This window comes from Oncorhynchus keta, chromosome 10 (genome assembly GCF_023373465.1).
Source record: "Oncorhynchus keta strain PuntledgeMale-10-30-2019 chromosome 10, Oket_V2, whole genome shotgun sequence".
In the NCBI taxonomy this organism is placed as follows: Eukaryota; Metazoa; Chordata; class Actinopteri; order Salmoniformes; family Salmonidae; genus Oncorhynchus; species Oncorhynchus keta.
Genome location: NC_068430.1, coordinates 11815305 through 11828800, shown reverse-complemented (window position 1 = coordinate 11828800; position 13496 = coordinate 11815305). Strand labels below are relative to the sequence as shown.

Here is a 13496-nt window from a genome sequence, read left to right as displayed (position 1 = left end):
CCTATAGTTCCACAAAAGCCGCGGCCCTTGCAGAGCAAAGGGAACAATTACTTCAAGGTCTCAGAGCGAGTGACGTCACCAATTGAAACTGTTTTAGCGCGCACCCTGCTAACTAGCTAGCCATTTCACACCGGTTACACTTTCAAGACAACTGGGAACTCAGGAGAAAGAAAAAAAAACAGTTCAAATTATGACATCGTTGATTTTCATTCGGGAAGGCGGAGCTCTAGAAAGATACCCGAGTTGTTTGACCATTCACAACGATTTCCCTTCCCCAGATTTTCGAGTTCCCATGTGTTGTTGAACGCGGCAGATGTACATATTGTAACGGCGAGTCATTTTCTTATTGCGTCACCAGAAAGCGTCACATTCTCAAAAACCGTTTGGTTTATTGTGTTTATTTAGGGTGGATGTGCCCCGGCTGCCATCGACCCTCAAAATGACCAAATTACAGTTTTTAAATGTATTTTTGACCGAACGTTTGATGTTAGCCGCCCAAGAGATATATAAGCAAGTGGAAGAGACAATATTAGAATACCAAGAAGAAATAATCCAGGGAAAGAGAGAGAATGATCAATTGAGACGCAAGTTTGGGATTCCATGGCCAGGTTGGTAATGTAGCTAGCTAACTACGTTATTTGAATAGCAAACTGTGCTAATGAGGATAATGTGCACACATTATGTAGCTAGTTATGTATTTGTTCTGAAATATGCCGTTATGAATGTGCTTTGTTTTAGCTAACCAACTATGACTGTGTCATATGCCAGTGGCTAGCTTGGCGTGTTAGCTAATGTAGCTGCTGTATCTTTGTTTTCTGCAGGGCAGTCAGAGAGACGGCTAGCTAACGTTAGCATTCATGGCTAGAAAATCGAGAAACCCTCTTTTCACGCCACGTCGATAAGGAAGTTACTTTTTCGTAGCAGGTTAGGAGACTGCGGTTAAGGTTAGGAAAAGGTTTAGGGAAAATGCTCTCCTAACCAGTTGCGAAAAATGTTCATTGAAAAGAACATAGTTGTCAGTACATTCTGTGTATTCTGTTCCTCAATAGCTAGCTACTACAACTCAGAACTGTGTGGTAGCAGGTCGTGATAGCTCAAGTAAAGGTGCTTTGCTAATGACACTACATTTTCCCTCCTTGACTTTCAGACCGAGAGCCCTTTGCTCCTGTAGAATCTGAGGAGGAGGGAGGCATTGGGCAAAAGCAGGAACCAGAGCCAAGGCAGACTATGGAGAAACAGGAGGGAAGGACCAGGAAGGAGGAAAATCAGTTTAGAGGACCAGACTCTCAGTCTATATTCACTCCTTCCAATGGAAATGATGACTATGATCAGAACCCACCTCAACACACCTCACTCAGTCAGTTCCAAAATCTCACCGGGGAGAGTAGAGAGGGTGGCTCTCTGTCCAGCTCATCAACATCCAAACCAATCAAAACAGAGACTGAAGGACTGGGTGTTTGTCCATTTGATCCGTCAAGTGACCCCAATACATTCTCTTCGTCAGTGAACCTTGACCTTTCGGCAGCACATAGTGAGAACAGTGTAAGTATGATGGGGGTGGAAGGTGGTGAAGGACTACTGTCAGGGTTTGAGGCGCTACAGATACCACTACACATGGAACAGTCCCTTCAAAATCACCACAACACAGCATTGTGTTGCAAGGTGTGTGGGAAACCCTGTAGACATATGGGCCATTTAAACGCACACATGCAAATGCACATGAAAGAGAAGCAATTTCTTTGTGGCTTGTGTGGTAAGTCCTTTAGCTCGTCGGGAAGGTTGAAAGGTCACCAGAGGATTCACACAGGGGAGAAGCCCTATCAGTGCCATATCTGTAGGAAACGGTTCAATCAGACCGCACACCTGACGGTACACCTGAGAGTCCACACAGGTGAGAAACCGTTCAGTTGTCCCGTCTGTGGGAAGAGCTTCAGTCAGTCCAACAAGGTGAAAAGACACCTTGTAACACATTCTAGGGACAGGATGTTCCTACCAGGCCTATGAGGGAGATGCGGTAGATGTTTAAGTGGAAATGTACAGGATAGGGGTTATAACTCCATTTCAAATCCATTTCAGTGTAGGAAATGATTTGAAAATGTTTAGGCTAGCTATTTATGAGTTTAGACTAGCTATTTATAATAATGTGTCTAATCAAGCATTTTACCTAAATGGCATTGTAATTGTAAAGCAATTGTCAAAAGGTATTTTTACATTGTTACGTCTACAAGTACTGAAACAGAATATTCTGTAATACATTTTGGAAATCAATGGACATAAACATCCAAACTACTTATTGTATTTTTAAAGCATGAAACCAACGTGTGATTTTGGTGAAAATAGTTGTTGGGCAGTTGGATGTAAATGGGATGTTTTGGACATTGTTGTGTTGTGTATTTTGGTAAATAAATGTCAGAATTCTTGAAACAAACCATCAGATTTTTCGTTTTTATTTAGTGGTGGAGGTTTGGATGATTGTCGTCCCTCAAAACATTAGATGTTAGAAGGTGAAAAGTTGGGTGAATGAGCGAAGCTGATGACTCAACGGAAAGAAGCAACCCTCCAAAGCGGGAGAGCTTCATAACTGCTGAAAATCAGCTAAGTCGGATGACTTAAAATATGAATTTAGTCGAGCTCAGTATGTACAACTCTAGAACTTTGTAGAACAATAGAACATAGAATCTATCCTGGGGACAGGATGTTGTCAACAAACAACTGCTCTGGTCTCGTACCCCCTCAACTGCCTGAATTATGTGATGTTCTAGAATGAAAAACCATTGGTAACAACTATAATAAACATGAGAGTGCATGTTTATCCTTTCTTCCTATGTGGGTTCCAGGACTATGAAAACACGGATGACTTCTGGTGCTGTGCGGTGTGGAGGGAAGGCCAGGAGGAGGTGGAGGGTGTGGTTCCCAGTACCTGGGTGGTGGGAAGGAAGGTCCTGTGGCCTCCAGCCCATGGGAGGAAGGCTCTGAAAGAGAGACACAAGCCAGGAGCCAATTGGACGACATATGACCTTGTTAAGGTCAAACTATTCTCAGGTACTGATGCGTCTTACCTACCACTTACACGATGTTGAGTTTTTAGTGGTTATGTTTGATGTTTAAATACCTTATTAAAGAACTTCCCCTGAAGTTCTCAGAAAATCAAGTGCAGTAATACATGTGAAATGTAAATAAGCTCCTTGTAGTGTGTCACCCCAGTGACTGAAAGAATAACTGTTTCATGATCCCATATCCCTCTTTAACTCTATTTGTGCCAAACTACCAATTTTCAGAATGCTCTCAGGGAAGCTGCAGCTACACTCTTAATGTGTTGAGAAATCTGTTGTGTAATATTTTTAATTGTATAGAACTGCCTTAATTTTGCTGTAGCCTGAATCTGAGATCGAGCTACCCTGTATGGTTTCAGAATCTCTGGAAGAGTGTGAAGGCTACAGTAGGTCCAGTGATGAGCTCACTGACAACGGAGACAGTGAGCCCAACACACAAAAGAAGAAGAGGAGGAGGAGGAAGAGGAGGACGGGTGAGGGGCACGTTACCGGTCAGTGTGAGATAGCCGTAACATAGACATTGATAAATTAGGATTGTTTCTGTAAGACAGTGTGTTTGACGAACATTTGATTTCCATCAACTTTTACAAAAGGCACTGATCAGATACCTCAAGGAGGACCCAGTGGAGATGGAAGGATACACACAGGTGACAGAGTCCTTAGAGAATGTGGCCATCGTGTTGTACTTTCACTAAACTAGCCATATGTATGGAACACAATTCTGTAGCTGTACTCATTGCTTGTTTATCCAAAGGTGTGTCAGGATCCTCAAACTCTCCTCCTCTGAAGAGGAGAGCGATGACGAAATCTGGAACCCTGGAGGAGAGTTCTGGAGCTCTAGAAGCAGAACCTCAGCTGGATCCGTCTGAGCTCAGAGGGCAAGTTTCACTGCATCTACCGGTGTTCCCATTGGTTTGTCACACAAGTGTTCTATGTCAGTTTCAGGCATTGAATGTGTTCTGATCAATCTCTTTTGATGTTATTACAGCCTTGACGACACACTCAACAAGGAGAGCTACCTCATAGAGGGACCACACTCTTCTGACGCATGTGAGAGAAACAAAGGCTGTCTAATGGTCCTGTGTGAATGTTGCCCAAAGGAGGGTTATTTTATTATATGTTTTTTAGGGGGTAGATCAGCTTTAAAATTGCAAATAGATTGCAGACAATTACATTGATGGAAGCTACATCACTTCCAAGTCCCAATATATTTATGTGCATGTAAATACATATGTGTACAGTACCAGTCAAAAGTTTGGACACCTACTCATTCAAGGGTTTTTCTTTATTTTGACTATTTCCTACATTGTAGAATTATTGTGAAGGCATCAAAACTATGAAATAACACATCATGTAGTAACCAAAAAAGTGTTATACAAATCAAAATATATTTGAGATTCATCAAAGTAGCCACCCGTGGTGTTGATGACAGCTTTGCACACTCTTGGCATTCGTTCAACCAGCTTCATGAGGTCGTTACCTGGAATGCATTTCAATTAACAGGTGTGCCTTGTTTAATGTACATTTGTGGAATTTCTTTCCATTCTAATGCGTTTGAGGCAACCCATTGTGTTGTGACAAGGTAGGGGTGGTATACAGAAGATACAGAAGATAGCTATTTGGTAAAATACCAAGTCCATATTATGATAAGAACAGCTCAAATAAGCAAAGAGGTAACAACAGTCCATCATTACTTGAAGACATGAAGGTCAGTCAATCCGGAAAATTTTAAGAGCTTTGAAAATTTCTTTAAGTGCAGTCGCAAAACCCATCAAGCGCTATGATGAAACTGGGTCTCATGAGGACCACCACAGGAAAGGATGACCCAGAGTTACCTCTGCTGCAGAGGATAAGTTCATTAGAGTTAACTGCACCTCAGATTGCAGCCCAAATAAATGCTTTGCAGAGTTCAAGTAACAGACACATCTCAACATCAACTGTTCAGAGGAGAATCAGGCCTTCATGGTTGAAGTACTGCAAAGAAACCACGACTAAAGGACACCAATAAGAAGAGACTCTCGTGGGCAAAGAAACACGAGCAATGGACATTAGACCTTTGGAAATATGTCCTTTGGTCTGAAGAGTCTAAATGTGATTTTTTTTGGTTCCAACCGCCGTGTCTTTGTGAGATGCAGAGTAGGTGAACAGATGATCTCTGCATGTGTGGTTCCCACCGTGAAGCATGGAGGAGGAGGTATGATGGCGTGGGGCTGCTTTGCTGGTGACACTGTCTGTGATTTATTTAGAATTCAAGGCATACTTAATTAGCATGTCTACCACAGCATTCTGCAGCGATACGTCATCCCATCTGATTTGCGCTTAGTGGGACTGTCATTTGTTTTACAATGACCCCAAATACACTTCCAGGCTGTGTAAGGGCTATTTGACCAAGAAGGAGAGTGATGGAGTGCTGCATCAGATGACCTGGTCTCCACAATCACCCGACCTCAACCCAATTGAGATGGTTTGGGATGAGTTGGACCACAGGGTGAAGGAAAAGCAGCCAACAAGTGCTCCGTATATGTGGGAACTCCTTCAAGACTGTTGGAAAAGCGTTCCTCATTAAGCTGGTGGAGAGAATGCCAAGAGTGTGCAAAGCTGTCATCAAGGCAAAGGGTGGCTACTTTGAAGAATCTAAAATCTAGTATATATTTTCATTTGTTCAACACTTTTTTTTGGTAACTACATGATACCATATGTGTGATGTCATAGCTTTGATGTCTTCACTATTATTTTACAATGTAGAAAAGAGTAAAAATAAAGAAAAACCCTTGAGTGGGTGTGTCCAAAATTTTGACTGGTACCTTTAAAAAGATATATATTTTCCTTTATTACTTTCTAACTCTACCACCCCTCCCCTAACACTTAGTCTTCTACTACCAGCTTATGCACACTATATACATTTTATGGGCACAGGTTTATTTTACAATAGTTATATGTTTGTTTTTTCTCCTGTCCTTCCTCTAACCTCAATCTCTCATCTATTTTTTTAACTAAAGTTCAGAATCTATATGCGTTTTACAGACCCAGTATGTTTGACATTAGTTATCTTGTTATTATTCCAACCTTCATCTCCATTCAACCCCTCCCATCGATCTCTTAACAACATCCATATTGGATTTTTATTTGCCATATATTTTTCAACTGTGTTGTGATGTTTCACAAACGGATTGAACCTTTCTATTCTCATCATTTCTACAGATTGTAAATTAAAAACACATTTTTTTGCTAAAAGTATTATGATATTATTGACTGATTTTTGACTATGACTTTTCAGATCACCCAGTAGTACTATCTGCATAGTTAGCTCCAGGTAAATGTTGCAATTCTTCAGCCATTGCTGGACCTGCGACCATCAACAAGCTACATAGTACCAAAACAAATTATCTAATGATTCTGTCTCTTCGCAGCTAAATCTGCAGAGCTGGGAAGGTTGTATCCCCAATATATATAACATTCTATTGGTTGCAAGAATTTTGCATAATTTAAATATAAAAATTCTAAGTTTTGAGTCTGGCGTCATTTTGTGTATCAGTTCATAAATTGATTTCGTCAAATCTCTTCCCAAATCTTTTGCAATCTATATGGCACAGCTGTAAAATTGTTGGTCCTTAAATGAAACTGGTATACTTTTTTATTTATTTATCTAGATTTTCTTTAACCAATTATTGTCTTTAATGCAGGGCCGGCAGACAAGTTCCCTACTTTTTACCCCCTTCCACTTTCTCTCCACTTTCTCTTTATTCTCTTTATTTAATCAATTACATTTTTGCGGTAATTCTGAAATTAGTTGGTTGTAATTTTGGGTAGAGCAGACATTTCCACATATTTTTGTTAGCTGTGTGACATAACGCCACCAGTCCTATTTACAAAATGAGAGTCACATAAGACTTATTAAAACAACAATACTAATGATAAGCAAAACACTTAGGAGAATTAAAAGTATACATTAAATCCTTTTTTAATGAGAACATTCATCTTGCAAGAATCTATATAATACATTTCACAGTAACCCTTTCTTATAAGCAGGATATTTTTTAATTTACATTTTCTAGAAGATTTTACCAAAACACGAGGCAGGTTAAAACTGCACATTTAAAAATCTGAATTTTCCAAAAGAAACCCTAGACGTTTCAACATTGGCTTGAAAGGGCAAACGGAGGTTCATCAGCGTATAATGACACCTTTTGTTGTTTTCTAACCCCTTTGATATTATTGATAATAGCTGAGATTAATGGCCGTAATACGCTTAACAATATATATTAATACGTTACAAGTTTTACTCAATTGTATATAGTTGTAAGAGAATACATAATCCTACTATATGTGAATTACTTCATTGGTATTTCCACTCTCTTTTTTTTAGGGGATTCTGTTTTTCCAACCTCTCAGTCCAGAGAGGGAACATTCCTAAGGTATGTGCTGTAGCTGAACAATTTAACCTTTGCATTACTAATGCCAAGGCAGATGGATAGGAAGTAAGAACACACTCTGATGTAAGTGCTGTGGAATTAAGTATCCTCCCTTTTTTGAAAAATGTTTTGTGTGTTTATAGTGGACAGGATATGATGGGAAACCTGCTGAATTCAACCCAAAGTTTTCCTCTTCCAAATGACCGTGAGTATTCTCTTTATTTAAGCAATCTGGTCAGTCACACACAAATGCATAATGGCCTGGTTCACGGACCCAGAGTACGCCTATTTCAGGATTTAAAAGCCTTCTCCATTAGCATGCATTTCAATCCAGGTGTAGGTTTAATTTGAATCTGGGAACCAATAAAGATTACATTGTACCACATTGTGACTCTTCCATCTCCAGAGTTCCAGGAGCAGGTCCTGGGTCTGCTGGTGGACATCAGACAGTCAGTGTGGGATCTAGGAGGAAGGGTGGGAGTTCTAGAACACTGGGGTGGTTCTAGGGGTTCTGGAACAGATTTCCATTTTGACGTGTGCAGAACCTACGAGGACATGGCCAACCTGGAGAAAGTTCTAGAGCCTCCTGAGGTAGCTGCCCAGATGGTACGTGCATCTGCAGAGTATTGAGTGATACGCTAGCATTACAATGACAATGTTGTTGGAACCCCAATGTACACAAAATAACTAGTTGTCTTTGTTTGTATGTTTCTCAGAAACAGTTCCTGAGCAGGATCGGTGGGAACACCTTGAGGGAAAATGTCACCAGGGTGATGGAGAGGTGGGTACTGGACACACACACACACACTTTTGGAATGCTGAAATACGGACTCTGTTCTCTTCTTAGGCTGATGACCAATGAATTGATGAGTACCTTCAACATGAAAGGAAGGAAAGGAACCAAGAAGAGTTTTCTCACACACTCCCTCAGTAAAATCATTATTGGTAAGAGTTACCTGACTCAATAGTTAATTTCAATGTTTCGATCTGAAAGTCTGTCAGACCACGATGATGACGATCATTTTACTGCAGAAGTATTACATATATTCCTTGTTGATGCCTCGTTTTAATGTGATTGAATGTCCACTGATCTTGTGTTCTCTCCTCTCTGAATCTTTCAGACAGCATCATGATCACCCACCCGTACGCCACAGAGTCTGCTGTGATGCACCTGATGGCCAACGTACTGAAGTACGCCCCAGACCGACGCGGAGGAGGAGGCAGACCCCCCAGACAGTCACCCCAGGTCCCCCATACCCAGAGACAGCAACACATCCAACAACACATCAACATCAAACAGGAGCAAGACTATTAATGCCTGGACACCTTCCTTCTAGCCTGCGTACCAGTCTGTTTGTGCTATTATTGTCATGCCAAAGAGTGGGATGATAGCACAGACTGGTACCCAGGCTACCTTCCTACTCTACCTGGGTCATATTCACTAGTAGTCACCAAACCAGTGTTAATTTCGTCAACAAAAATAGTGACTAAAATATTCAGCAAGCACCTATTTTTCAGTGGCAATTGACAAGACTATAACTAAATAAATAGGCCCAGAAAAAGAACTAGAAATAAACTAAAATTATATTTCATTCCAGTTGACTAAAACTGAACGAGAATATATGATCTGACTAAAATCAGATAAGTGGACTGGACAATAGTTTTTGGAGATATTGAGAGCTTTTCTGTGATAAGCACAATTAATATTAGCAGTGGGTAGGACTTGCCACATCACCTGGTGAGCTGGGGGGGGGGAGCAAGCGATGAGTGTGGACAGACCAGCTCCACTCTGCCTTCGATTATACACATTGCTCAGGCGACTCTCTTGCTTCCTCGTAGCTAACCAGTCACCACCAGCCTTCTGGGTAGCTACCCGTTGTCTGGTTAAGAAACACAAGCTGCTTTATGAAATGAAAAACAATAGCAGCGTTGAGTTTAATAGTAAGACAACAGTCTAGCTCCCTTGAGTTTAGAAAAGTAGGCTGTCTTTGGTATTTGTAGTCTCGCTCAACCCTCCCACTTTCCCCACTGCATTTCATAGCCAGGTTCTGTAGCTAAGACTCCCTCTTTTCCTCAGAGAAAATGGCTTGAGAGATTACCTTTCAAAAGATATGAGTCATAATACTTGGACAAGGACTCGCTGGGTCTCGGGAGTCCAGCCACAGGGACTTGAACTTGAGCACAGAGGACTTGGGACTCGATTGGGATTTGAGGTTTAATGACTTGACTACATCACTGGGTGAAATGGTCATTTAACCCCCCCCCCTTCTACTTCCTGACATCAGTGTGGCATCTGGGAAATGGTGAGAACAATGATGTGACGGAGGTGCAACCCACACTACTGTGTCAATACGTGATAGTACCTCGCCCCCTCCCTTTCTCTCCTCCCACCATCCCCCCTGCGCTTGTGTGTCTGTTTGTTTTTTATGTAATGTATAATATCTATGTAGGCTGAATTAGGAATTTACATGGCCCGTTAATACTTAGATATGTTTATCATATTTCTGCTGCTGGGAAGACAATAGGATGTTATGCAGAAAAATGTTTGTAGGACAAGGCTATGTATGTTTATGCACATGGGAGTCTGATTTATGTTTACTATGTGTTAATGAGGCAATACAAATGTGATGTGACTAAAGGGCATTTAGTTGACAAGAAAAACTATACTAAATCATTATTCAAATAACAAAAATGTGAGTGAAACTTAATTATAATTTAGTCAAACTGACTAAGATTAGTCTAAATCTAAAAAATAGTGCCAAAATTAATACTGTACCAAACGGACTGAAACGGGTACTGCCTGGTCCCAGATCAGTTTGTGTTCTTGACAAGCCCATCGCTATCATTGTCAAGCCAAACATGAAAATTGCATAAGAAGATTGCAAGAGAGCAGACACAAGACTGGCATTGCATCCAGGCTAACGCCTACTGTACTGTAGGCTGATGTACCCTCAGCCACCTTCCGCTTTAATGTTTCACATTTATTATACATGCACTGTATCATCATTTATTTGCCTTTTTGAATTTAATATTGAATTTAGGATTAATTTAAGCGGTTTTTAAGTTATGAAAATTAATTTTTGGAATGAATGATTGGAAGTAGTATTTTATAATGTACAAAGCCTTGACTTCTGGTTCTAAATAAAATGCATGCCTTGAGTTAGCCACCGTGTGGTATGTGGTTTAAATATATTTGGTGAAAGGGAAAAATGTGTGCAGGTAGTATAATGCATAATAAAGTAGACGATAACATGATTGTATATCAAAGAGATTACAATTGAAAGTTATGTAGTTTGCTGCATATTTATTCATGTTTACTGAGATAAGATATACTCGCTTTCTTTGAAGATATGATACATATTCTGCTCATAGAAATCGATAAAGATTAAAGATCAAGTATAAGTTCTTCCATTTCTATGGTAGACGCGCCGATAAGTGTCTGGCGCGCTGACGTCATTTCCGTAGAGTGCAACGTGCATGTTTGACAACAAGCTCTACGTGGATTTCGGGAAGATCTTTTGCCCCTAAAATCGTCCAACGATGACTAAATTACAATATCTGAATGTGTATCTGACTGAGCGTCTCATGCAAGCTGCTGGGGAAATACTAAGAGTTGTAGCAGACACAATATCCGAGTACCAGGAAGAAATATCCCGGACAAAGAGAGAGAACAAATACCTGAAACGACAACTGAACACACCGGTTCTATCGCTGGGTATGTATCAAGCTAGCGAAGTAGCTAGTGTAGTTCCCATTTTATTTAGGCCTTATCTTGCTTAGCTAGCTAACTAGTGTGTTAAAGAACCTACCCGAATTGTATTTGACAATGTACTCTATAGGGAAGACAGCATCCCGTTTCACGAGCCAAAGTGTAGGCTTGGTCTCATGTAATTTACTTGATGAAAGTCTGTCTCATGATTCCTTGGAGGCTGTTATTACTGTCATTACATTATGTCTGTTGTCTTCTTTTCCTCTCAGCCCCTCAGCCCATACTGTCTTGTGTCTCGGAGCAGCAAAGTCCACCTGAGCAGCAGTACTGTGAGGAGTCGAGCCCCAGTCTGGGCCAGGAGGACCTTGAGACCACACAGATTAAAGAGGAACAGGGTGAACTCGGGACCAGTCAGGAGGAAGAGCAGCTTCAAGTACCGGAGTCTGATACCAAAGAAGACTCCATATCTACTCTTCCCTGTGTGAAAAATGATGAGGACCGACCTCAGCCTTCACATCTTTCCAGAACCGAAACTGTGGAGAACAGAGTCAGGGAGTCTCTACTGACCAACACAACTGGACAGATCAAAACAGAACCTGATGGCTATGGAGTATCACTATCAGAACCAACCAGTGACTCCCCTCAGTCTCAGCCCGTCTCTGAAGTAAGTCCAGACTCTTCTAGAACACAAAGTCAGAACACTGAGAACACAGAAAGTGTTCCTATTGTTCTGAGAGATCTAGAAAGGAGACCAGAGGAGGATACAGACACACACTCATGTACTCAGTGTGGAGCTGTGTTCTGTGAGCTATCCCAACTGGAGGCACACATGCCATCCCACACAGTACCACACAGTGGTGACACTAGTCACAGGCAAATCATGTGCACAGTCTGTTGGAAGTCATTCACCTCTACCAGTTACCTCAAGGTCCACCAGCGTTCTCACACTAAGGAGAAGCCCTTTCACTGTGGTGTGTGTGGTAAGAGCTTCAGCTACTCAGGGAAGTTTAGGGAACACCAGCGGATTCACACAGGAGAGAGACCTTACCGCTGCTACGTGTGTGGTAAACGCTTCAACCAGTCAGCCCACCTGAAGGCCCACCTGAGGGTACACACAGGGGAGAAACCCTACTCCTGTCCTGTCTGTGGGAAAGGATTCAGTCAGTCTGGACAGATCAAGGGACACCTCAGAACTCACATCCAAGGGAGGTAGAATAATAATAACTTGGAGTGGAAAGAGCCCATTAGTGGATAAACAGTAACCTCGGAAGCCGCCTGATCTCACAAGCTTACATGAATGGTTCGCTACCACAGAATCAGTCTGGTAATTACGAGGCTTGATAGACAGAGCCTTCTGTTCTCAAAGTGCCCAGCATTTGGGAAGAGAAAGAAAGAAATACATTTCTTATTTTTAGTGCTACTAATTCTACAGTAACAGTACCTCAAAGTATTCACACCCCATGACTAATTCCACATTTTGTTACAGCCTGAATTCAAAATGGTAATTACGAGGTTAGATGGAGCCTTCTGTTCTCAAAATGCCCAGCGATTGGGAAGAGAAAGATATAAAGACATTTATTTTCAGTGCTACAAATTTCACATTTAATTGTAAGACTAGAGGATTATAGAATGTGTGATTTAATTTATTTCACCTTTATTTAACCAGGTAGGCTAGTTAAGAACAATTTCTCATTTACAACTGCGACCTGGCAAAGATAAAGCATAGCAGTGTGAACAGACAACACAGAGTTACACATGGAGTAAACAATGATGTGTTTTGGACCCATAACTGAGGCACCGTATATCTGAATTTATTTAAGAGAGCTTCTTAATAACATGCTATGAAAAGACTGGGCTCATCCCCTGTATTGCTCGGTGACACTAACTATGTTAGAGAGTAATATAATGTTCATTTTGGTGTTATCTCCCTTGATTTCCTCTTGATGATTCCAGTTGGAGCTGATTGGTCTTCTTGCAAATAAACTAACTCTGTCATATTGATTAAGTATGTGTTGGAATGTTTATTTCTGAATGTCTGTTACTGAATAAAACAAGTGGTCATATCAGGTCAACAAGCTAGAGTGATCAGTGGGTCTGTTAGACAACCTGTCCTCACCAATGTTTTTGTAATACTATGTTTGAACACTAGATGGTACACTTGAATTATTTCTCCACAAAAGTGTTACAATGTTAAATATTATTTTCCTTATAGGTCCTGCCTAGCAGCATAGTGTAAAATCTAGAAACCAACTTATTGTGAAGTTTATACATAAACATTCCATGGTTTTAGTAGGGTCCCTCCTATATTAGACATATATGATA

The 13496-nt window shown here is 40.9% G+C and overlaps 2 protein-coding genes across 4 annotated transcripts; both read left to right on the top strand.

Moving 5' to 3' along the window:
- The first annotated feature begins 299 nt into the window (after window positions 1-299).
- On the top strand, window positions 300-13179 carry LOC118388202 (uncharacterized). Of its 3 annotated transcripts, XM_035777024.2 has the most exons (14): window positions 304-608; window positions 1148-1542; window positions 2838-3042; window positions 3413-3544; window positions 3647-3700; window positions 3808-3931; window positions 4042-4103; window positions 7420-7468; window positions 7609-7670; window positions 7872-8071; window positions 8182-8246; window positions 8313-8410; window positions 8587-11180; window positions 11444-13179. In XM_035777024.2, the coding sequence occupies exons 1-13, from the start codon at window positions 440-442 to the stop codon at window positions 8778-8780; spliced, it is 1809 nt and encodes a 602-aa protein (XP_035632917.1). In that variant the 5' UTR covers window positions 304-439; the 3' UTR covers window positions 8781-11180; window positions 11444-13179. The 3 variants fall into 3 exon arrangements, with proteins under 3 accessions (XP_035632916.1, XP_035632915.1, XP_035632917.1); XM_035777023.2 differs by having other exon boundaries at window positions 300-608; window positions 3413-3526; window positions 8182-8410; XM_035777022.2 differs by having other exon boundaries at window positions 302-608; window positions 8182-8410.
- Window positions 11006-12387, top strand: LOC118388204 (zinc finger and SCAN domain-containing protein 22-like). The gene is made up of 2 exons (XM_035777026.2): window positions 11006-11180; window positions 11444-12387. The coding sequence occupies exons 1-2, from the start codon at window positions 11006-11008 to the stop codon at window positions 12385-12387; spliced, it is 1119 nt and encodes a 372-aa protein (XP_035632919.2).
- Window positions 13180-13496: the final 317 nt, after the last annotated feature.